At 47.4% G+C, this 26225-nt stretch overlaps 1 protein-coding gene across 1 annotated transcript in view; it reads left to right on the plus strand.

Moving 5' to 3' along the window:
* LOC136580853 (vomeronasal type-2 receptor 26-like) overlaps positions 1 to 25703 on the plus strand; it is a gene marked incomplete at its 5' end in the record, with an annotated part of 63775 nt that extends 38072 nt beyond the window's left edge. The window contains 3 exons of the mRNA XM_066581737.1: positions 16399 to 16614; positions 24562 to 24685; positions 24796 to 25703. Coding sequence (XP_066437834.1) covers positions 16399 to 16614; positions 24562 to 24685; positions 24796 to 25703 — 1248 coding nt within the window. The remainder of the gene's footprint in view (positions 1 to 16398; positions 16615 to 24561; positions 24686 to 24795) is intronic.
* Positions 25704 to 26225: the final 522 nt, after the last annotated feature.

Consider the following 26225-nt stretch of genomic DNA (forward strand, 5'->3'; position numbering starts at 1 on the left):
ACACGTGCCATAGGTTCATCATCACTGGCCTATACTCTTGCAACAGAAAATTTTCAGGGGTCCATCTATACTCTTACAACAGAAAAGTTTCAGGGGTCTGGCTATACACTTGCTACTAAGAGGTTTAGGAGGTCCACCTATACACTTGCTATAGAATGGTTTGGGGGGTTCGCCTGTACACTTGCTGCTAAGAAGTTTGGGGGTCCGTGTATACACTTGCTACTAAAAGGTTTGAGGGATTCTCTTATACTCTTGCAACAGAAAAGTTTCAGGGGTCCGCTTATACACTTGCTACTAAGAGGTTTGCGGGGTCCACCTATACACTTGCTACTAAAAGGTTTGAGGGGTTCGCCTATACACTTGCTACTAAAAGTTTGGTGGGGTCCGCCTATACACTTGCTACAGAAATGTTTCAGGGGTCCGGCTATACACTTGCTAATAAAAGGTTTGAGGGGTTCGTCTATACTCTTGCAAAAAAAAAAAAAATCAGGGGTTCGCCTATACACTTGCTACTAAGAGCTTTGAGGGGTTCACCTGTACACTTGCAACAGAAAATTTTCAGGGGTTCACCTATACTCTTGTTACAGAAATGTTTCTGGGGTTTGCCTATACATTTGCAACAGAAATGTTTCAGGGGTCTGCCTATGCATTTGCTACGAAGCGGTTTGGGGGGGGTCTGCCTATACACTTACTACTAAGAGGTTTGGGGGGTCTGCCTATACACTTGCTACTAAAAGGTTTGATGGGTTTGGCTATACACTTGCAACAGAAAAGTTTCAGGGGTCCGCCTATACACTTGCTACTAAAAGGTTTGAGGGGTTCGGCTATACTCTTGCAACAGAAAGGTTTCAGGGGTCCATCCATACATTTGCTACTAAAAGGTTTGGGGGGTCCACCTATACACTTGCTACTAAAAGGTTGGAGGGGTCTGCCTATACACTTGCTACTAAGAGGTTTGGGGGGGTCCGCCTATACACTTGCTACTAAAAGGTTTAAGGAGTTCGGCTATACTCTTGCAACAGAAAAGTTTCAGGGGTCCATCCATACATTTGCTACTAAAAGGTTTGGGGGGTCCACCTATACACTTGCTACTAAAAGGTTGGAGGGGTCTGCCTATACACTTGCTACTAAAAGGTTTGAGGAAGTCGCCTATACACTTGCTACTAAAAGGTTGAAGGGGTTCGCCTATACAATTTCTGCTTAAAGGTTTGAGGGGTTCGGCTATACTCTTGCAACAGAAAAGTTTTTCAGGGGTCTGCATATACACTTGCTACTAAGAGGTTTTGGGGGTCCGCCTGTGCACTTGTTACTAAAAGGTCTGAGCGGTTCGCCTATACCAGTGATGGCAAACTTTTTAGAGATCGAGTGCCCAAACTGCAACCTAAAGCCTACTTATTTATTGCAAAGTGGCAACACATCAGGGGGCGGGGCTTATGACGACATATGATTTTTACCTCCATCGTTCTTAAAAGGACAGGACCGTTTGGAAATAGACCAGGTGCAGATTTTGACTTCTTTTGGATGCGGAAATGCTGTGGAATTTGCCATGGTAATTTCCGCTGAGGACATTCTGCAGCATTTTCACCTCGTGTAAACATATCCCAGCAGTGATAGTGACCCCCCAGAGCGGCCCCAGTGGTAATAGTGACCCACCCCAGTGCAGCCCCAGTAGTAATGGTGACACCCCACAGCGGCCCCCAGTAGTAATAGTGACACCCCACAGCGGCCCCCAGTAGTAATAGTGACACCCCACAGCAGCCCCCAGTAGTAATGGTGACACCCCACAGCGGCCCCCAGTAGTAATGTGAAACCCCACAGTGGCCCCCAGTAGTAATGGTGACACCCCACAGCGGCCCCCAGTAGTAATAGTGACACCCCACAGCGGCCCCCAGTAGTAATAGTGACACCCCACAGCAGCCCCCAGTAGTAATGGTGACACCCCACAGCGGCCCCCAGTAGTAATGTGAAACCCCACAGTGGCCCCCAATAGTAATGGTGACATCCCATAGCAGCCCCAGTAGTAATAGTGAGACCGAGACCTATATACTTACCCCCTCCTACTCTGCTCGGCGCTGCTGCTGGCGCCCATTCCGGGTGCACACTGTGATGACAGTGTGCTTCAGGACGCCTCAACCCCCTGCTCCCGTGGAACCTAAGAGAGACAGCAGGGGAGGGGTATCCCGGCTGCACATTGACGACACTGTGTGCGCCGGGATCAGCGCTGCTGAGTGAACGCTGGCAAGGGAGCTGCGGCCCCTGCCAGTAATCACTAACGTGGTGAGCGGCCGAAGGTGGCACGTGCCATCAGGGAGGGCTCTGCGTGCCGCCTCTGGCACACGTGCCATAGGTTCATCATCACTGGCCTATACTCTTGCAACAGAAAATTTTCAGGGGTCCATCTATACTCTTACAACAGAAAAGTTTCAGGGGTCTGGCTATACACTTGCTACTAAGAGGTTTAGGAGGTCCACCTATACACTTGCTATAGAATGGTTTGGGGGGTTCGCCTGTACACTTGCTGCTAAGAAGTTTGGGGGTCCGTGTATACACTTGCTACTAAAAGGTTTGAGGGATTCTCTTATACTCTTGCAACAGAAAAGTTTCAGGGGTCCGCTTATACACTTGCTACTAAGAGGTTTGCGGGGTCCACCTATACACTTGCTACTAAAAGGTTTGAGGGGTTCGCCTATACACTTGCTACTAAAAGTTTGGTGGGGTCCGCCTATACACTTGCTACAGAAATGTTTCAGGGGTCCGGCTATACACTTGCTAATAAAAGGTTTGAGGGATTCGCCTATACTCTTGCAACAGAAAAGTTTCAGGGGTCCGCCTATACACTTGCTACTAAGAGGTTTGAGGGGGTCTGCCTATACAATTGCTACAGAAAGGTTTGAGGGGTTTGCCCCAACTGTGGGTGCACAAAGGTTTCCCATAGCTGTGTTCAGCTGTCTGGCATGAATACACAGAATGACTAGGGCAAAGGTGTGGGCCGAGATTCTGGGTGGGGTGAAACTCTGCCATGTGTGGTCACTCTGATTTCTTCATGTGTAATACTGTTTTTGAGCTTCATGGGCTCGCCTATGCTGTGGGTGCACAAAGACTTCCCATTGCGGAGTTTTACCTATTTGGCAAAAATACACTGACTGACTAGGGTAGGGTGCAGAGTGCAGATGGCTTTCCCATTGCAGTGTTTAACTATCTAACACCTACACAGAATGAATTGTGTGAGGACACATGGATTTCCCATAGCTATGTAACTCACGGCACCTTGCGTCACACAAGGTGGATGCTGGAACTGAGCCTGACCCAGGGCCCGCTCACGTGCTTCCCACACAAAGTATTGTGGCTCCTACCTCGGTCATGGTTTCTCGGGCTTATTATGCCACCTCCCCCTGCTGCTTGGGGTCTGGGGATCTGCGTTGGTCGGCATGTATTATCTCTCGTGCTACAAATTACCACAGTTATCCGAGATACTGGATTGGAGCATCCACAGGAAGCGTTAGTGATTTCATGAGACTTTCACAGGGTCACTGTATACCTGTAGTGGCTACTTTTGCGACACCTCCTGCTGCAAACCAATCTTTGGTGTTAGTATGTGCTGCTGCATTGTGGAGATGTGTAGAAGTACTGGCACCTGAGTCCCCTTTATGCCCACGTTAGCGGTTCCGGACAATTTTGTGACGGAGGTGGCACGGGATTGGAATGATGATCGTACGCAATTTATCATCAATTCTCAACAGCATTGTGGGCTATCGCCCGCACTTTCGAAGAGGGTCGCTGCCTAGCCATGCCAACCCTCTGTAGTGTTAGTCTCCGGTTCCTCCTCATCCAGTACGCACTTATAAATAGACATGAGGGTGGTGTGGCTATGCAGCCAGCGTGTGGCATGAGGGCAGCTGAACGCTGCGCAGGGAAAATTTGTGTGTGCTGTGGACGCAGGGTTGTGCGGGGGGTTGGGCAGCATGTAACCCAGGAGAAGAGGCAGCGGTGTCACCCGCAGACAGTGATTGTCCTTGGTTGCAGGTAGTGTGGTGCTTAGCTGAGGTGTGCCTTGTTAATGAGGGTTTGTCCGATGTAAATTCTTAGGGGGGTGACCGCCAGACTCTTGCCCCTATTGTGGCTTAGTGTGGGACCTGGGAGACTCAGATGCAGCCATGCATGCTGCCCCTGCCCTTCCCTATCCGTTTCTGTGGTGTTTCCATGACTTTCTGAGGTTTTCTGGTGTTTCACAAATCATCCCCTATGCGGAGCATCGGTCCCATACAAAAATGCTCGAGGCCCCGTTTGACTTCAATAGGGTTCGTTACTCGAAACGAGCTCTCGAGCATTACGGAAAGTTCGACTCGAGTACTGAGCACCCGAGCATTTTAGTGCTCGCTCATCTCTAGTCTTAACTGATTCAAGCTGGCTCTCCGGTATACCACTGGAACATCGGGTTACTGATATATGCGTTCTTGGATGTTGGGTGGCGGTGGGTCCCCTTGGGCAGGGTGTGTCTCATCTGGCACCAGGTAAGTCAATCTACCACCTCCTTTCTTTTTTTTCTCTTATTGGATTTCTAAACTATGGAGCACTATTTCAAGTTTTGTTTTGCCTCAAAGTTTGGATTTTATGGCTGCGGTCAAGATCTAAAGAATTGAATGACACAAAAGTCCTAAGGTGAGGCAGACTGGTCAAAGTGCGGTGCAAGAAAAAGCATGTAGGCTTATTTATATTAGATATAGGGTGATTATGAGGGCATCTCAGTGGTCCTGGGATAATTTGCTTTGTTCTTAAAGGGGTTGTCCCGCGGCGAAATGCAATTTTTTTTTTCAACCTACCCCCGCATTCTGCACCGTTAAAATCAATACCGTTTGAAATTAAAAAAAAAAAAATCGCTTACCTCCTTCCCAGTTCGCGCAGAATCTTCTTTTCTTCTTTTAAAGATGGCCGCCGGTACTTTCCCAATGATGCACCGCGGTTTTCTCCCATGGTGCACCGCGGGTCTTCTCCCATGGTGCACCATGGATTGTCTTCTCCTTCCTTGCGTTCCACTGCCAATACAGCCACCTAATTGGCTGATCGGCACCACGTGATGGAGGCTGAGCTACGATGACGACGCGCAGACCAGCTCTATGGCGCGAGCGTGCCGGAGCGGCCCCATTCACCAGGCAGAAGACCGCACAGCGCAAGCGCGTCTAAAGAAGCCAGAAGACACAGAAATTAAACGGAGCCATGGAGACGGGGACGCCAGCACCGGAGGGGGTAAGTGTATAACTTCTGTATGGCCAATATTTAATGCACGATGTATATTACAAAGTGCATTAATATGGCGATACAGAAGTACTTAACCCCACTTGCTTTCGCAGGACAACCCCTTTAACAGGAGACAAACAGCAGATGGACTTTAGTGTGTAACACTGAACCACCATGTACCCAAACCTCATGTGGAATTTCAGCAGTTCTTGCTGCCTTGCCACTTTTCAGCTGTTTGCTAGCCTTGATGTCTCCTCCAAGGTGGGGATCTCATTAAGTTCTGTTTCCTCTGACTGTTTTGGGATGCAATGTATTGCTGAGTCCTGTACCATGTGTTGGTGCTGACCACTGATTTAGGATAGATGTCTTGTCTTCTAGAAGTGTTAGACCATCTACACCGTGCAAGGGACTTTGAATTCTGTGTAAAAAAACCTATATATCATCTTCAGAGCCTCATAAAACACCATGCATTCATCAATCTCTGTGAGGAGCTGATTTTTCTCTGCAAGATTGGTCCACAATTCTTTTTGGATAACTCACAGTCTATACTGAAGGTTACTACAAGTAATGGGAAGTGTTTGTGCACCCACAGCATATCCAAGCCCCTGGATCCCAAGAAAAGTATTACACATGAAGAAATCAGAGTGCCCAAACATGGCAGAGTTTCACCCCCGCCAAGGGCCTCGGCCCACATTTCTATCCTAGTCAGTCAGTGTATTTGTGTCAGACAGGAAAAACACCGCAATGGGAAGTCTTCGTGCACTCACAGCATAGGCAAGCCCAAGGAACTCAAGCATGGTATTACACTTGAGGAAATCAGCGTGCCCAAACATGGCAGAGTTTCACCCTGTTAAAAACCTCTGCCTACATTTCTACCCTAGTCAGTCAGTGTGTTTGTGCCAGACAGGTAATACAACGCAATGGGAAGTCTTTGTGCACCCACAGCATAGGTGAGCCCAAGGAAATTAAAGATGATATTACGCCTAAAGAAATCACAGCACCCAAATATGGCAGAGTTTCCCCCTGCTAAGGGCCTCGGCCCATATTTCTACCCTAGTCAGTCAGTGTATTTGTGCCAGACAGGTAAAACACAGCAATGGGAAGTCTTTGTGCACTCACAGCATAGGCAAGCTCAAGGAACTCAAGCATGGTATTACACTTGAGGAAATCAGCGTGCCCAAACATGGCAGAGTTTCACCCTGTTAAGAGCCTCTGCCTACATTTCTACCCTAGTCAGTCAGTGTGTTTGTGCCAGACAGGTAATACAACGCAATGGGAAGTCTTTGTGCACCCACAGCATAGGTGAGCCCAAGGAAATTAAAGATGATATTACGCCTAAAGAAATCACAGCACCCAAATATGGCAGAGTTTCACCCTGCTAAGAGCCTTGGCCTCGGCCCACATTTCTGCCATAGTCAGTCAGTGTGTTTCGGCCAGACAGGTAATACAACTCAATGGGAAGTCTATGTGCACCCACAGCATAGACGAGCCCCTGGAAACCAAGGAAAGTATTACACATAAAGAAATCAGAGCACCCAAACAAGGAAGTTTCACCCTGCCAAGGACCTCCACCACGGCTCACACCCTCAGTAATCGTGGTCATAAAGCGGACTCGGATGCTAGTGTAGCTGTGACCGTCTCATTAATGCAGTAACGTTCCTTTTGTTTGGCCCAAACCAGTTCCTCAGATAACTGTGGTAACACAAGGGAAAATGCATGTTGCCCAGTGCTGATCCCCTGACCCCAAGTAAGAGGAGGAGGTGGCCTTTCAAGGCCAAGACACCATGACCAAGCTAGGACCCGCAATAGTCTGTGTGGAAAGTACGTGAGTAGACCCTGGGGCAGGCTTGGTCCTAGCTTCCACCTTGTGTGACCCAAGGTGCCACGAGTTACATAGCAATAGGAAATCCATGTGTCCACACACTATTCATTCTGTGTAGGTGTCAGATAGCTCAACACCGCAAGGGGAAGTCTTTGAGTTACTTGGGCTCGCCTATGCTTTCAGTCCACAATGATAGTATTATATAGGATGAAATCAGAGTGCCCAAACATGGCACAGTTTCACCCCGCCAAGGACCTTGGACTCAGCCCACATTTCTGCCCTAGTCAGTCAGTGTATTTGTACCAAATAGGTAAAACACTGCAATGGGTAGTCTTTGGGCATCCACAGTATAGGCAGACCCCTGTAACATTTCTGTAGTAAAAGTGTAGGCGGACACCAGTAACATTACAGTAGCAGAAGTATAGTCAGACCCCTGTAACATTCCTGTAGCAGAAGTATAGGCAGACCCCAGTAAAATTCCTGTAGCAGAAGTATAGGCAGACCCCTGTAACATTCATCTAGCAGAAATATAGGCAGACCCCTGTAAGATTTCTGTAGTAAAAGTATAGGCAGACCCCAGTAACATTCCTGTAGCAGAAGTATAGGCAGACCCCAGTAACATTCCTGTAGCAGAAGTATAGGCAGACCCCAGTAACATTCCTGTAGCAGAAGTATAGGCAGACCCCAGTAACATTCCTGTAGCAGAAGTATAGGCAGACCCCTGTAACATTCCTCTAGCAAAAGTACAGGCAGACCCCTGTAACATTTCTGTAATAAAAGTATAGGCAGACCCCAGTAACATACCTGTAGCAAAATTATAGGCAAACCCCTGTAACATTTCTGTAGCAAGAGTATGGGTGGACCCCAGTAACATTCCTGTAGCAGAAGTGTAGGTGGATCCGAGTAACATTCCTGTAGCAGAAGTGTAGGTCGACCCGAGTAACATTTCTGTAGTAAAAGTATAGGCGGACCCCAGTAACATTCCTGTAGCAGAAGTATAGGTCGACCCCTGTAACATTCCTGTGGCAGAAGTATAGGAGGACCCCTGAAACATTGGTGTACCAAAACTATAGGCAGACCCCAGTAACATTTTGGTAGCAAAAGTATAGGCAGACCCCTGTAACATTTCTGTAGCAAGATTATAGTTGGACCCCAGTAACATTTCTGTAGTAAAAGTATAGGCAGACCCCATTAACATTTCTGTAGCAAGAGTATAAGCGAAACATTGGTGTACCAAGAGTGTAGGCGAACACCTGAAAAAATGTTGTTACCAAGAGTGTAGGCGAAGGCCGTAAAAATTAGTTAGATAACAGTATAGGCAAGGGCCAGAAAAATTGGTGTACTAAGAGTACAAGTGCACCCCTGAAAAATCGCTCAACCGCGAGGGCAGGTGAAACCCATAACTCGCTGTTGCGTAATTTGTAACAGAGCCTGGAGGTAGCCCTGTGAAAAAAATAGGTTTCTGTTAAAGTATCAATACTTTTGAAACTTTTAAAAATTGTAAAAAAATTTATAAACAGAGCCTTTTGGGCCTCAGAAAAATTGGCAGTTCAGCGTGATGACATGCTGTTTTAGGAGGAGGAGTAGGAGGAGTAATAATATCCGAGAGTGATTGACAAAGCTTATACCCCCTTTTTTCTGGTGATAGAGAATGGTTTTTTCTCCTGTTGCAGTGAAAAGAATCATTAGGTTCCGCTGCTTTCCGCCAGTGAGAAGAGAAGTCTGGGGAAATCCAGCCTTTGTTCATCGTTTTGAGTGTAAGCATGTCGGCACTGGCAGTTGACAGGCGGGTACGCTTATCCGTGATGATTCCCCCAGCTGCAATAAACACGCTCTTTGACAAGACACTAGCGGCAGGGCAGGCAAGCACCTCCAGGGCGTACAGCGCAATTTCATGCCACATGTCCAGCTTTGACACCCAATAGTTGTATGGAGCTGAGGCATCACGGAGGACGGTGGTACGATTGTCTACGTAGTCCCTCACCATCTTTTTACAGTGCTCCCTCCAACTCAGCCTTGACTAGGGAGTTGTGACACAGTCTTGCTGGGGAGCCATAAAGCTGGCAAAGGCCTTGGAGAGTGTTCTCCAGCCTGCGCTCGACATGATGCCTGATCTCCGCGCCCCCGCTGCTACTTGGCACTCGGAACTGCATCTTCTGCAACTAGTACTGTTAGATGGGAAGTTTAGCATCACTTTTTCCACCAGGGCCCTGTGGTATTGCATCATTCACGTAGCCCTTTTCTCTTCGGAAATGAAAGTGGAAAGGTTCTCCTTAAACTGTGGGTTGAGAAGGGTGTACACCCAGTAATCCGTGTTGGCCAGAATGGTGAGGGTCATGGGAAAGGCAGCCTAACATGAAGTCAGCCATGTGTTGCAGAGTATCAGTACGCAACACATCGTTGTCCTCACTAGGAAGATGACTTTCGGGATCCTCCTCCTCCTGTTCTACTCTACGGCCCATACACGCTGAACAGATGAGAGGCAAGCAGTATGGGTACCCTCTGCAGTGTGCCCAGCTGTCTCTTCCTCCTCCTCCTCCTGCTCCTCCCTCTCCTCCAGAACATGCTGAGATATAGACTTGAGGGTGGTCTGGCTATGAAGTGACATACTGTCACCCCCTGTGTCCTGTTCCAACTGCAAAGCGTCGACGTTTATGTTTTGGAGCAAACTTCTCAGCAGGCAAAGCAGCGGGATGGTAACACTAATGATTACCGCACTGCCGGTCACATCTGGGTAGACTCCTCAAAGTTTCCAAGGACCAGGCAGATGTCTGCCATCCATGCCCACTCCTCAGTAAAGAATTGCAGAGGATGACTACCACTCCACCGCCCATGTTACGGCTGGTTTTCCCCTATTGCTCTACGCTGCTTGTACATTTTGGCCAACATGTGCAGCATAGAATTCCAGCAAGTGGGCACGTCACACAGCAGTCGGGGCTCTGACAGATGAAACCGATGTTGCAGGGTCCTCAGGGTTGCAGCGTCCCTGGTAGACTTGCGGAAATGTGCGCAGACGCGGCACACCTTGCTGAGCAGTTCAGACAAGTGGGGGTAGTTTTTCAGAAACCGCTGAACCACCAGATTGAAGACGTGGGCCAGGCATGGCACGTGTGTGAGGCTGCCGACCTGCAGAGCCGCCACCAGGTTACGGCCGTTGTCTCACACGACCATGCCCGGTTGGAGGCTCAGCAGCGAAGGCCAAAGGTTGGCCTGCTCTGTCTGAATCTGCAACTGCTTGGGGGCCGTGTGCCTCTTGTCACCTAAGTTGATTAGTTTCAGCATGGCTTGATGGCGCTTGCCCACCGCTGTGCTGCCGCGCGCTACCGACTGTTGGCGACGTGCTCACACTTCTTAATTGAGAGGTAGAGGTGGCAGAGGAGGAAAAGGGGGAGGGTTTGGAGGAAGTGGCATAAAACGCAGCAGACACCAGCACCGAGGTAGGACCCGCTATTCTGGGTGTGGGTAGGAGGTGAGCAGTCCCAGGCTCTGATTCAGTCCCAGCCTCCACCAAATCCACCCAATGTGCCGTCAGGGAGATATAGTGGCCCTGCCCGCCAGTCTTTGTCCATGTGTCCATGGTTAAGTGGACCTTCCCAGTAACCGTGTTGGTGAGGGCACAATTTATGTTGTGGGAGACGTGCTGGTGTAGGGCTGGGACGGCACACCCGGAAAAATAGTGGCGACTGGGGACCGAGTAGCGGGGGACCACTGCCGCCATCATGTTTTTGAAAGCCTCCGTTTCCACAAGCCTGTACGACAGCATCTCCAGGCTAATTAATTTGGCTATGTGCACGTTTAAAGCTTGTGCGTGAGGGTGGGTGGCGCCGTGTTTGCGCTTTCGCTGCAATGCTTCTGTTAGCGACAGCTAAACGCTGCACTGAGAGACATTGCTGGATGGAGTGGAGGACAGTGGAGATAAGGGTATGGGTGCAGGCCCGGAGGCGCTCGTGCCTGTGTCCTGGGAGGGGGATTGGATCAGTGTGGCAAGCTGGGGCACAGGGGAAGAGGCAGTGATGTGACCCGTAGATGGTTAATGGCCTTCGTCCAAGTCCCAGGGGTGCTGGGGGGTGGTGAGGCTGGTACTGGTGGCTTCCTGGCTGATCTTCGTGCGACACAGGTTGCACACCCCTGTTCGTCAGTCGTCCGCACTCTCACTAAAAAACATCCACACCTTTGAACACCTAGCCCTCTGCATGGAGGCTTGGCGCGAGGGGGTGCTTTGGGAAACAGTTGGGGGATTCTTCATTCTGGCCGTGCCTCTACCCCTGGCCACTCCACTGCATCTTCCAACCTGTCCTGCTGCTGCACTTGCCTCCCCCTCTGAAGCCCTGTCCTTGGTATGCTTAACAAACCAGGTGGGGTCAGTCACCTCATCGTCCAGCTGCTCTTCCTCTGAATCCTATGTGTGCTCCTCCCTTGGACTTACTGCCCTTACTACTACCTCACTGATAGACAACTGTGTCATCATCCACAAAAAGCTCTTGAGACAGTTGCCGGAGATCCCCAGCCTCATCACCCGGACTCCGGGAACTTTTCAAAGGTTGGGCATCGGTCACGACAAAATCCTCAGGTGTGAGAGGAAACATTTTTTCCCACTCATGGCAGGGACCCAAGAACAGTTCCTGGGAGTCTGCCTGCTCATCAGAATATGTCATTTTCATGGAGTGAGGAGGCTGGAAGGAAGGAGGAGCAGCAGCCAGAGGATTCAGAGTTGCAGTCCCTAGGCCAGGAGTAGTAGACTGCGTAGAAGACTGGGTGGTCGATACATTGCTGGAAGCATTTCCTGCATTCCACGACAGGACCTGCTCACACTGCTCTGTTTGCAATAAAGGTCTGCCACGCGGACCCGCAAATTGTGATATGAAGCTGGACAGCCCAGAATCTTGCCTCTCTCCTAATCCCGCAGCAGCCGGCAGTGAATCACCACGACCATAAACTCGGCCTGTACCCACACCTTCAGTTGGACGTCCACATCCGCATCCACGTCCACATCTTCGACCCTTACCCCTATTCCTCATCATGGCGGATTAAGAATATAGCAGGGGCCAAATAAATTACCCCACTGTACAGCACTAACAACTGTGGCTTAATTCACCGCACACAGAGACTTGTAGATAGCGGAGGCTCTATGCTATGACTAGGAAAAAGTAACCCGCTGTCTTGCGCTGATACCTAGGGGTAATTTACTGCTCGCAGGGACTTGTAGATTATAGAGGCTGTGTGGAGTGGGAGAAGACTCTAAAGCCAGTGGCTAGTGCTGGTAACTGCGGCTATTTCAACCCCACCAAGGAAAAGGTATTGTGGAACACTCTGCACAGCGGCAGAGCTGAAATATTTTGTAGTGGCCCAGGAAATATTACAGTACTGTTTAGCGGTGAGACCTCTGTCTAATGCACTGCAGACACAGAGTGGTATAAATGAAGTCGTTTGCAGTAGGCTAGGAGATGTTAGAGTGCTGTTTCACGGTGAGAGCTGGTTGTATGGCACTGCAGCCTGAGAACGCTATTACTGAAAGGCTGGGAACTGGCCTAGATGCGTAATACACTCCCTACTACTCCCAGCAAGCCACAAGTATAATGCACACGGTCAGATGTAGCCCTAAGAAGGAGCTTTGGGGTATTTGGCACGGAGGATCAGGACTGTATAGTGTATAACTTTCCCTATAAAAGTGGCTGTGCCCCAACACTCTGTGTTGCTCTGTGTGCTCCCAGCCAGCCACAACAGTAATGCACACTATGAAGCATGAGTAGCCCAAAGAAGGACTGTTGGGGTTCTTGAAGACTGGATCCTAGTTTAACACTTTCCCTATGTCAGCAGCAGCACTTTCTCTAACCTCTGCCAGCATGCGTCTGAGGCGAGTCGCGGGCGGGACCGCTTTAAGTACTCGCGATCACTTGATCTCACCAGCCACTCACTACTGTGGGGTGGGATAGGGCGGGCAAGTCACAGCAGGAAGTGGTAATGGCTACCTCACATGTCTATTGGCTAGAAAATGGTGCTAAACATGCGGGGAAGGAAATGCAATTGGCTCAAGTACCGCGTGGTGCTCGTCTCGAGTAACGAGCATCTCGAGCACCCTAATGCTCGAACGAGCATCAAGCTCAGACCAGTGGGCTCGCTCATCTCTAATTATAAACTCTAATAATAAACTTGTCATCTCCATGGAATCTTTATATATGATATAGAGACACAAATTAGGAAGAGCGCCTTGCACTTGGGTAAAATAATAGATAGTGAATCCACTCCACTTACCCGGTGTTGGGCGGAACAGCAAAAAAAATTTTTTTGTGTCCCGCCTACACCTGGAATCCAAGTAAGCCTTCAATAGGTATCTTTAGTCAGGATCCTCCGTATCATCCAAAAAATATATGTGTGTCTGATATCCTACACAATATAAACTTTTTTGGAGAGCAGCAGCTCTAAAGAAAACCCCAATTCTCTGGCAGAAAAAATTGGGATAGTACAGTATAGAAAAAAAGGAAAAAAACTTTGTCCAGCTGTGCTCTGTCGCAGGACCTCAAGAGCATATAGGGAATAAGCTTCCACAATAGTAAGGCAAGTTAAATCCCATAAAAATAGAACAGAATAATAACAGGTTTATAGTACCTCTACTATCGGGTAAGCAACGCGTTTCTGCGTCATCTGACGCCTTTGTCAAGCATATAAACCTTATACCCAATCTTATATATATATATATATATATATATATATACACAAAACATACCCTAATCAAAGATCCATATGGGGGACATCTGATTCCATCCCTTAACCACGCCAAACGCCATCAAAGCGTGTATGGGTGAAGGGCGGAAGCTAAAGTGGTTCCGCTTTCATCAACGGATGCTGAAGCGCACCTGCGTTCCACATAGATAGCCTTCCATGCAATGTAAAAAAGATCCACGTAATGCGTCATCACACTGTAGGGGAGGACGCATCGTGGATGAGGTTATCACGCTCCTGAAAGGAGCGCGCGGGGCTTGTCAATGCTCTGTGTAAATAACAACGTGCCGCGTCATCACGCTCTGCTCCGAGGTCCGCAGTGACTTAATTCCCCTATATATATATTTTATTAGAATAATCTATTGATCACCCTTTGCATGGGAACCAGGAGTTGCCATTTGGGAGATAGGGTTTGTAGGTATGGAATTAAGTTAATGTATCACCAGCTGTTGAAAGAGATAATTGACATATAATGTGGGCAATTCCCAAACATCTGTAACGTATGGTAATAGATCCAGGGTGTTTTACAGACTGACATGCATCGTGTGCTCCATCTATGATCAATTAACTAAACTGTCAGTCTATAGCGTGCATTGACACGCTCCGTGCGTTCCATCTGAAGCGTGACTAATTAAGTCACTGCGGACCTCCGAGCAGAGCGTGATGACGCGGCACGTTGTTATTTACACAGAGCATTGACAAGTCACGCGCGCTCCTTTCAGGAGCGTGATAACCTCATCCACGATGCGTCCTCCTCTACAGCGTGATGACGCATTACTTGGATCTTTTTTACATTGCATGGAAGGCTATCTATGTGGAACGCAGGTGCGCTTCAGCATCCATTGGATGATGAAAGCGGAACCACTTTAGCTTCCGCCCTTCACCCATACACGCTTTGATGGCGTTTAGCGTGGTTAAGGGATGGAATCAGATGTCCCCCATATGGATCTTTGATTAGGGTATGTTTTGTATATATATATATGAGATTGGGTATAAGGATTATATGCTTGATAAAGGCGTCAGATGACGCAGAAACGCGTTGCTTACCCGATAGTAGGGGTACTATAAACCTGTTACTATTCTGTTTTATTTTTATGGGAGTAAACTTGGCTCATTATTACCGGCCGTTGTGGAAGCTTATTCCCTATATGCTCTTGAGGTCCTGCGACAGAGCACAGCTGGATAAAGGTTTTTCCCTTTTTTTCTATACTATATATGATATAGACAGTTCACAGGTTCTTCACTGCTTGTCATGTCACACTATGTCTTAGGGTCCTCTCACACATGAATGTAACATCGACTCTTTGCGCTTCTTCAGAAGAAACAATATCCCCTCAGACCCACATCCAAGGCCTCTCACACAAGGAACCAATATCCTGCTCTGCACTGACAAGGCACAAACACTCCAAAACAGCCTGTCTGCAGAAAGGCATCTTTCCTATCTGGAGAAGTGTCTTCTTTGGCTTGTACCCTTATTAGAGATGAGCGAACGTACTCGTCCGAGCTTGATGCTCGGGCGAATATTAGGGTGTTCGGGATGTTCGTTATTCGTAACGAACACCACACGATGTTCGGATGTTCGGGTTACTTTAACTTTCTTCCCTGAGAAATCTTTTCTATATGCGCTCAATGGGGCCGGCGGCAGCAGCGCCAACCCCATTGAGAACATATAGAAGACAAATCCTTCTTCTCTGCCACAGCTGTAACAGCTGTGACAGAGAAGAACGATGTTTGCCCATTGAATTCAATGGAACCGGCAATACAGCCGACTCCACTGAATGCAATGGGCTGCCGGCGATCGCGGGATGAATTGTCGGAAAGGGGTTAAATATATAAGCCCTTTCCTGCAATTCATCCAGAAATGTGTAAAAATAAAAAATATATATATACTCACCTGGTGCCGACAGATGGAGTTCAGCGCGGCAGGCTGCAGTTCTCCTGAATTCATGAATGGGTGAGTGAGGGCTGCCTCTGATTGGTCAGGCTGTGACCATTCAGAGGCATCTTATTCAGCAGGCGGGGATTTTAAATCCCCGGCTGCTGAATACTACTCACAGCTGTTCAGAGCAGTTCAGGAGAACTGCAGCCTGCCGCGCTGAACTCCGTCTGTCGGCACCAGGTGAGTATATATATATTTTTTATTTTTACACATTTCTGGATGAATTGCAGGAAAGGGCTTATATATTTAACCCCTTTCCGACAATTCATCCCGCGATCGCCGGCAGCCCATTGCATTCAGTGGAGTCGGCTGTATTGACGGCTCCATTGAATTCAATGGGCTAACATCGTTCTTCTCTGCCACAGCTGTTACAGCTGTGGCAGAGGAGAACTTGCTGTGTCGTTCCCATCATTTTCTTGAATTGCCAAGATTTTCACACATGAAAACCTTAGCGAGCATCGGCGAAATACAAAAATGTTCCGGTCGCCCATTGACTTCAATGGGGTTCGTTATTCGAAACGAACACCCGAACATCGCGGGAAGTTCGTTTCGAATAACGTGAACCCGAACATTTTGGTGTTCGCTCATCTTTAATCCTTATATTCAACACAAATAGACATTACACATATGTGAAGGGATTCCTGGAAATAACCAGATACATTTCCCTCCTTCATTCTTCCAGCTTCACCGATACCTGGGAAGTCAGAAAGATAATACTGGAAATCTGCTATTCTACGACAATGGAGATTTCATCTCCCAATATTCCATCGTGAATTGGCTGAGTTCACAGAATGGATCGGTGTTCGTAAAATATATTGGTTCTACAACAACAAAACAAAATGATGCTGCATTTAATATCAAAGCGGATCAGATCTTGTGGAAGAACAGGGTCAGCGAGGTGAGACTATGGTAATCTGGGCAAGAATTGTAGGATCGCCAGTGAAAAGAGAGAGGAGGGAAGTTGGACTGGAAGACTGAGCTAATAAATCCTGAAAAATCCTCTGGTCCTGGACTTGTGGTCACAGTTATAGGTCACTTACTAGAATGATATAATCAGCCATCTTCCGGGTCAACCACAAAACATTTCTCTTGACTCACCATATGGTGCTATATGATGGAGGCTAAAATGAACCCATAGTGTCAGACAGCAGTATATGTTATATTAGAGTAGAGGTGCAAAGTATCTCTGACTAGTTAGTGAGGAGATCCAACACACCAGAACTGAGTATACGGTTCCTGAGAGCTAGTATATAGGAGAGCTACTGTGCTAAAGAGTAAAACTTGGAAACTGAAGTAAGAATGACCCTTACAGCTTATCTCCCCTTATCTACCCCTTTTCATTTCTCTTTGAAGGGTAGAAATTTTTGGAGTCACATCGGAATCACCAAGAAATGTTGTGGAATATCATCCACAAGTCTGAAGGAAGAAGTTTATTCACGATGGTCCCATAGCAATAACAATTTAAGCACATGTACAACTATATGTGTGTTTTTAGTTTAGTCAGATTTTGTCAATAGTTGTGACTTAATTAACTATGAGATGACATTTTATTAGTAATCAATGTGGAGATCTAGGGGTGTACAAAGGGCTCACTTACTTTTTCCTGCAACCATAAATGTATGCAGCTGTGAGTGGTCAGCGTTAATGTTAGAATCAGATGGAGGCACAAGGACATCAACATAAAGTACAAGTGGCTGGTTAAAACCTGTGAATAATGCAAAAGCAGAGTATGTTGTGGTAGGAAATAGTCTCTCTTACACGCATAGTGGCATAGAAGGTTTAGGCAGGAATCATCAGCCAGGTTTGGCATACTTAATTGAGAGACTGTAAATTTAGTTTACGATGCCCTTCTAGAGACTGTAATTATTACATTTGCAAAGAGAAAAAAGTCTGGAATTATGTTAGCAAAATATGACTGTTCTCAGCAAGAGAAACCAAGTAATCTTGTAGATATGATACCTTTTAATGGCTAACAAAAATACATGATGTTACAGCAAGCTTTAAAATTTACATAGGGTTCTTTCTCAGGCTTAATGGAACAGATCCGAAGAGGCATAAATATTTATACACATACACATGAAAGTGCACAGACATGGTGTGATTAATTTGCACTTAAGTCAATACCAGAACAGGATGAGTAGATGAGTCCACTAATAAGGATGTGAAAGTTTTATGCTATCTGTCACATAGCAGACCAGAGGAGCCTCTGTCCTCGATCATTCTAACAGTATTGAAAGCTTGAAGTCATTAGAATACTGTCTAATTTATACCCAGCTTTCCCAGGCTTATGCACACATGCAAAGCGAAAGCTCAAATCATCCACCTATTCCATTCTAACGCACTCCACATCTCTACAATGCTCATACAAATACACACTGCCACCACCAGTTTTGATATCTGTAAACTGAAACACAATCTATGAATTATGAACATAATCTATGACGTTATGATTCATTTTTAAAATGCACAAGGCAGACTTCTAAATTGCAGATTTAATCTAGAAAAAGTCTATCAGGGCAAGATACCTGATATGTACAAAGATATACAAAAAAGGTTGTAACATGGGAGCATAAGGAAATGCAGTATGAATACACAACAAGGCAGATTTTTAAAATAAGCAGGGACAAAATAAAAGAAAGATATCAAATTTGAATATTGGTCCAATGTTCCAATATGTGCGGAGTCACTGAAGCAAACGGGACAGCCTTAGCCGAAGAGTATTTCTGTAGGATCTGACAATTTGGAGCCTGTGGGATCCCAAATTATAAAGAGTCTCAAGCTTTGACACCCAATAGTTGCATGGAGCTGAGGCATCACAGAGGACGGTGGTACGATCGGCTTAGTACTCCCTCACCATCTTTTTACAGTGCTCCCTCCGACTCAGCCTTGACTGGGGAGTGGTGACGGAGTCTTGCTGGGGAGCCATAGAGCTGGCAAAGGCCTTGAAGAGTGTTCCCCTGAACATGCTGCCTGATCTCCGCGCTTCCCCTGCTACTTGGCCCTCGGAACTGCGACTTCTGCCACTAGCGCTGTCAGATGGGAAGTTTACCATCAGTTTGTCCACCAGGGCCCTGTGGTATTACATCACTCTCGAACCCCTTTCCTCTTCGTTAATGAGAGTGGAAAGGTTCTCCCTATACCGGGGGTCGAGAAGGGTGCACACCCAGTAATCCGTAGTGGTCAGAATGCATCTAACGCGAGGGTCACGAGAAAGGCAGGCTAACATGAAATCAGCCATGTGTGCCAGGGTGCCAGTACGCAAGACATGGCTGTCCTCACTAGGAAGATCACTTTCAGGATCCTACTCCTCCTCCTCCTCCTCCTCCTCCTCGTCCACAGGCCATACACGCTGAACAGATGGGAGGCAAGCAGCATGGGTTCCCTCAGCAGTGGGCCCAGCTGTCTCTTCCCCCTCCTCCTCCTCCTCCAAAACGCGCTGAGATATAGACATGAGGGTGCTTTAACTATCAAGCGACATACTCTCTTCCCCCATCTTCTGTTCCGATCGCAAAGCGTCAGTCTTTATGCTTTGCAGCAAACTTCTCAGCAGGCATAGCAGAGGAATGGTGATGCTAATGATTGCAGCATTGCCACTCACAATCTGGGTAGACTCCTCAAAGTTTCTGAGGACCTGGCAGATGTCTGCTATCCAGGCCCACTCCTCGGTAAAGAATTGGGGAGGCTGACTCCCACTATGCCGCCCATGTTGGAGTTGGTATTACACAATTGCTCTACGCTGCTCATAGAGCCTGGCCAACTTGTGGAGCGTAGAATTCCACCATGTGGGCATGTCGTACAGCAGCCAGTGCTCTGGCAGATTAAACCGATGTTGCAGGGTCCGCAGGGTGGCAGCGTCCGTGTTGGACTTGCGGAAATGTGCGCTGACCCGGCGCACCTTGCCAAGGAGGTCTGACAAGTGTGGGTAGTTTTTCAGAAACCGCTGAACCACCAAATTAAAGATGTGGGCCAGGCATGGCACGTGCGTGAGGCTGCCGAGCTGCAGAGCTGCCACCAGGTTACGGCCGTTGTCACACACGACCATGCCCGGTTGGAGGCTCAGCGGCAAAAGCCAGATGTTGGTCTTCTCAGTCAGACCCTGCAACAGCTCGGGGGTCATGTGCCTCTTGTCACCTAGGCTGAGTAGTTTCAGCACGGCCTGCTGACGCTTGCCCACCATTGTGCTGCCGCGCTCTACCGACTGCTGGCGACGTGCTGTTAACATTTCTTAATTGAGAGGTAGAGGTTGCGTAGGAGGACGAGGAGAGGGTTTAGAGGAGGTGGCATAGACCACCGCAGATACCAGAACGGAGGAAGGACCCGCAATTCTGGGTGTGGGTAGTACGTGTGCGGTCCCAGGCTCTGACTCGGTCCCAGCCTCCACCAAATTCACCCAATGTGCCGTCAGGGAGATATATTGGCCCTGCTCACCAGTACTTGTCCACGTGTCCATGGTTAAGTGGACCTTCCAGTAATCGCGTTGGTGAGGGCACGATTGAAGTTGCGGGAGACTGCTGGTTTAGGGCTGGGACAGCACACCGGGAAAAATAGTAGCGACTGGGGACCGAGTAGCGTGGGACCGCCACCGCCATCATGTTTTTGAAAGCCTTCATTTCCACAAGCCTGTATGGCAGCATCTCCAGGCTGATCAATTTCACAATGTGCACGTTTAAAGCTTGAGCGTGCGGGTGCGTGGCGGTGCATTTGCGCTTGTGCTACAAGGCCTGCGCTAGCGTCAGCTGGATGCTGCGCTGAGAGACATTGCTGGATGGGGCCAAGGACAGTGGAGGTGAGGGTATGGGTGCAGGCCCGGAGGCACTCATGCCTGTGTCCTGAGAGAGGGGTTGGATCTGAGTGGCAGGTTGGGGCCCAGGGGAAGAAGCAGTGGTGTGACCCGGAGGCGGTGAACCGCCTTCGTCCCACCTCGTGGGGTGCTTGGCCATCATATGCCTGTGCATGCTGGTGGTGGTGAGGCTGGTACTGGTGGCTCCCCGGCTGATCTTGGCGCGACACAGGTTGCACACCACTGTTCATCGGTCGTCAGCGCTCTCACTGAAAACATCCACACCTTTTGATGACCTAGGCCTCTGCAGGGTGACTTGGCGCGAGGGGGTGCTTTGGGAAATAGTTGCGGGAGTCTTCGCTCTGGCCCTGCCTCTACTCCTGGCCACCCCACTGCCTCTTGCAACCTGTCCTGCTGCTGCACTTGACTCCCCCTCTGAAAACCTCTCCTCAGTTGGCTTAGCGAACCAGGTGGGGTCAGTCACCTCATCGTCCAGCGGCTCTTCCTCCGAATCCTCTGTGCGCTCCTCCCTCGGACTTACTGCTCTTACTACTACCTCACAGATAGACAACTGTGTCTCATCATCATCGACCTCCTCGCCCACTGAAAGCTCTTGAGACAGTTGCCAGAAGTCCCCAGCCCCATCACCCGGACCCCGGGAGCTTTCCAAAGGTTGGGTATCGGTCACGACAAACTCCTCAGGTGGGAGAGGAACCATTTTTTCCCAATCAAGGCAGGGGTCCGAGAACAGTTCCTGGGAGTCTGTCTGCTCATCAGAATGTGTCATTTTCATGGACTGAGGAGGCTGGGAGGAAGGAGGAGCAGCAGAGAGAGGATTCAGAGTTGCAGCAGTGGACTGCGTAGAAGACTGGGTGGTCGATACATTGCTGGATGCATTTTCTGCTATCCACGACAGGACCTGCTCACACTGCTCATTTTGTAATAAAGGTCCAACACGTGGACCCATAAATTGTGATATGAAGCTGGGGACCCCAGAAACTTTCCTCTCTCCTAATCCTGCAGCAGCCGGCTGTGATTCACCTGGACCAGGAACTCGGCCTGTGCCCACACCCTCACTTGAACCTCCGCGTCCTCGCCCGCGTCCACGGCCACATCCTCTGGGCCTACACAGAATACAGCAGACACAGAGCGGTGTAAAAAATTAGGCAATTATTGGCCTGCACTTGGAGGCTGACAGCGGTTATGTTACGCACACTGTAGGCCAAACAAATTATACGCTAGGCTGCAGAAAGGCCTAGCTGGCTAATAGTGAGCAAGTACAACTCCTAGCTGCCACGCAGTAAACTGCACACACGCACAGGTAGCCCTAAGGAGTGTTTTGTTCATTTTTTTTTTTTTTTTAAAACAGCCGCCTAGATAGCATGTATATGTCTTTCGCTCTATCAGCGGCTGTTGCTGCACGCTGTGCGTGAAGTTGATGGGACGCACACAGCTGTGTAAAAAAATTGGCAATTATTGGCCTGCACTTGGAGGGTCACAGCGGTTATGTAACGCACACTGTGGTCCGAAAAAATTATACGCTGGGCTACAGAAAGGCCTAGCTGGCTAATAGTGAGCCACTACAACAGTAATGCACACACTTACAGGTAGCCCTAAGGAGAAGTTTTTTTGGGGTACTTGTTGACAGAATTGTACACTACCACTATCCCTGCCTGACCAGCACTGCCCCTATACTCTGCATAATAGACTGCAGACTGAGAACGCTATAGCTGTAATGGCCTGCTCAGCCCGAGATGAAAAAAAAAAATTGTGCAAAACTGCTCCCAACCAGCCACAACAGTAATGCACACGGTCAGATGTGGCCCTAAGATGGACCGTTGGGGTTCTTGTAGACACTAACACTCTCCCTATAGCAGCAGCACTCTCCCTAATCTCTCCCAGTGTGTGTCTGAGGCGAGCAGCGGGCGGGACTGCTTTATATACTCCGCGGTCACTTGATCTCGCCAGCCACTCACTGCAGGGGGGTGGGATAGGGCTGGCACGTCACAGGAGGAAGTTGTAATGCCTTCCCTGCATGTCTATTGGCCAGAAAATGGTGCAAAACATACAGGGAAGGAAATGGAATTGACTCGAGTACCGTGTGGTGCTCGTCTCGAGTAACGAGCCTCTCGAGTACCCTAATACTCGAGCGAGCATCAAGCTCGGACGAGTACGTTCGCTCATCTCTAGTTATAAACCTGTACTACAAAATTCTTCTATGACATTGAGATTTGAAGATACCTTTTAATATACTAACTTTCATGGTATATCTATTTGCCAAAAGAGGAAATAATTGTGTTTGAGGATGAACAACACACAATCTTTTCTTATTTTGAAATAGAGATATTCCTGCAACTCACTGGAACTGTCATGGGCAGCAAAATGGCACCGCAATACGCCAACTTTTTCATGTCAAAACTGCTAAGTGACCTTCTGGCTTCCTGCTCCATCAAACCATTTGTCTACTTCTGCTACATTAATGACATCATAATCATCTGGGCCAGCTCTGACCAAGAACTAATAAAATTCCATGAGATGTAAGGCATTCCACCCCACAACAAACCTGACATTAAGCTACTCACCATAAAACACCACCATAAAAATTTTAAACAACTCAGTACAAACATCCCTGTGCCGAAAACCCATTGATTGGCACACATACCTCAGATGGGACAGTTTCCATCCTAAACACATCAAAAAGTCGATTGTCTACAGCCAGGCTATCAGATACAACCGGATCTACTTCAACCAAAAAGACAGAGAAGTACATCTATACCATCATAAAAAAAAAAAAACATTTTTAAATCGGGGCTACCATCCCACATCAATTGATGACCAAATCACAAGAGCCACCAGGATACCCAGGAATCAATTGCTCTAATACAGAGAGAAGGAATGAAATGACTGTGTACCTCTAGTTGTGACCTACAATCCGTATCCGGAGGTGAATAAGGAAAACCCCAAAGAAACTCCACCATACCTACACAAGAATGACCATCTGAACACCATATTCCTGGACTCTCCCCTCTGTGTTACAGGCAACCTGCAAATTTGAGTAGCTTTATAATCAGGAGTCCATTGTCATCCGACACACAAAAAGCAACTTATCACTGCAATGTAAGGAGCTGTAAGATCTGCTGACATGTACGGACCGTGGACAGGATACAAATCCCCAACACACAGCAGCACTACAAAATCCAAGGGACATTCACATGTTCCATGTCCAATGCTGTGTACCTGATCCTGTGCAGTGAATGCCCTCTTGGGGAGCCGTTGTGTTGGCAAGGATGAGATCTCATCACCACACAATTAGAGAGGGAAAGACTGAATTACCTGTGGCGGAGCACTTTACTAGCCACAGACACAACATAGAATATATGAAGGTTACTATATCAAAAGGCAACTTTAAATCTCAACCTCCCAGATGAATTTTGGAGTGCGAATTTATAGCCATCTTTGACACTCTGAAGACAGAAATCCACATTGTAAGTGGCTTCATGCATCATTGGAGAATATGAGAAATCTATAGCAGAGATAACACTCTGGCCTGGTGACCCCCTAACACCAATTTAGAGACCATAAAATTTTCACCCCTAATCACCAGACGAGTTAAATATTTACTCCGCTACTCATCCTGTTCTAGTATTGTTTTAATTAATTGTTTTTATTAATCACGCCATGTCTGTGCCTTTTCATATGTATATATATATATATATATATATATATATATATATATATATATATATAATATATATATATATATATATATATATATATATATACATACGTTATATAATATATATATTGGATTGCATTGGGTTAAAAGATATATCTACAAGACTATGTGGTTTCTATTACATTTGTGTGCTTCCACGCGCAAATAATAAAAATTTTTGTTTACATCAACGAGTATTTGAGACATTCCAGCATGGTGTACAATCCCTTACACGCCCATCATAGAAAAGTATTGGATATGGTTATATGGACTGTGAAAAAATTATTGCACAGGAAACATAGATCATTCTAGAAGTTTACTCATGCAAAGTAAATTGTCTTTCTCCCAAGATCCCTGCATCTCAATGTTCAGAGAACTGTTTACCAGGAACTCGTAAAGTCTCCCACTCCAAAATCCATACCTGCTGCTACAATTGTGTCCAGTGCTCCTCAGGAGAAATCTCCAACATTACAGGTATGAAAACCTTACGCATAGGTGTGCTCCACTGATGATTATGGACTAACGATATATTGATGATTCTTCAGATACTGAATATTTATGGTTTTTATTTTTTGATTTTCCAGACAGTGAAACCTGCATGAAATGTACAAATCTTGATTGCCCCAACAAGAAGAAGGACCATTGTGTGCCAAAGCGGCTGGAATTTCTCTCCTACACAGATGACACAATGGTCCTGGTTATTTCCCTGGTCTCTACTATATTTTCTTTCCTTACATTCATGATTCTTGTTGCTTTTATTTTGCACCAAGACACGGCCATCGTGAAGGCCAATAACAGGAACCTGAGCTTCCTCCTTCTGGTCTCCATCATGCTGAGCTTCCTCTGTGTCTTCTCGTTCCTTGGACATCCCGTGGACCTCACTTGCATACTACGTCAGGTCTCATTTGGAATCCTCTTCACAGTAGCCGTTTCTTGTGTCTTGGCCAAGACCATCATGGTTTCCATTGCTTTCAGAGCCACCAAGCCTGACAGTTTCTGGAAACACTGGATTGGAAGCAAGTGGACTAATTTTTTGGTGGTGTTTTGCACATCCATCCAAGTAATAATCTGTATGGGTTGGTTGGCTCTAGCGCCCCCCTTCCTGGAGCTGGACACTCATTCCTATCAGAGAAAGATCATTGTGCAGTGTAATGAAGGTTGTGTTATTGGGTTCTACTCTGTCCTGGGTTATATGGGGGTCTTGGCGGCTGTTAGCTTTATTATGGCTTTTTTAGCTCGGACATTACCGGACAGTTTTAATGAGGCCAAGTACATCACCTTCAGCATGCTGGTGTTCTGTAGTGTCTGGATTGCCATGATCCCAGCTTATCTGAGCACCAGAGGGAAATACATGGTGGCTGTGGAGATATTTGCCATACTCACCTCATGTGCTGGACTTTTAGGGTGTATATTCTTCCCAAAGTGCTACATTATCCTATGGAGACAGGACCTCAACACAAGAACACGTTTACTGGAGGGAAGAAGCAGATGAGAGATTTACATAGTAACAAAGTATGTTAGGCTGAATGAAGACAATGTCTATCTAGTTCAGCCTGTTTCAACCCCCCACCCTCCTTTGTTGGTACAGAGGAAGGCAAAAAAAAAAACAGCAAGTCAATTAGTTCCTATGGAGGGAAAAAACATCCTTCCTGACTCCATAATGGCAGCCAGAGTAATCCCTGGATCAACATTTGTGATCAACAACCCTGCTGATTATTTAATGTCTATATCCTGTGATATCATAGTGTTCTAGAAAGACATCTAATCCCTCTTAAACTCTATGGATTTTTACATCACCACGTCCTCAGGCAGAAAGCTCCACAGTCTCACTGCACTTACAGTAAAGAACCCCCTCCTGTGTTGGTGATGAAACCTGCTTTCTTCTAGACGTAGAGGATGCCGTCTTGTTACCGTCGCAGTCCTGACGCAGTATTAGGGTGTGTATAATGGGCATCCTTCCAGGGGCAGACGGGCACCGTCTCATTCGTCCCAGCATACCAGTCACCTAAGTCTC

The sequence above is a fragment of the Eleutherodactylus coqui genome, chromosome 1 (genome assembly GCF_035609145.1).
Source record: "Eleutherodactylus coqui strain aEleCoq1 chromosome 1, aEleCoq1.hap1, whole genome shotgun sequence".
In the NCBI taxonomy this organism is placed as follows: Eukaryota; Metazoa; Chordata; class Amphibia; order Anura; family Eleutherodactylidae; genus Eleutherodactylus; species Eleutherodactylus coqui.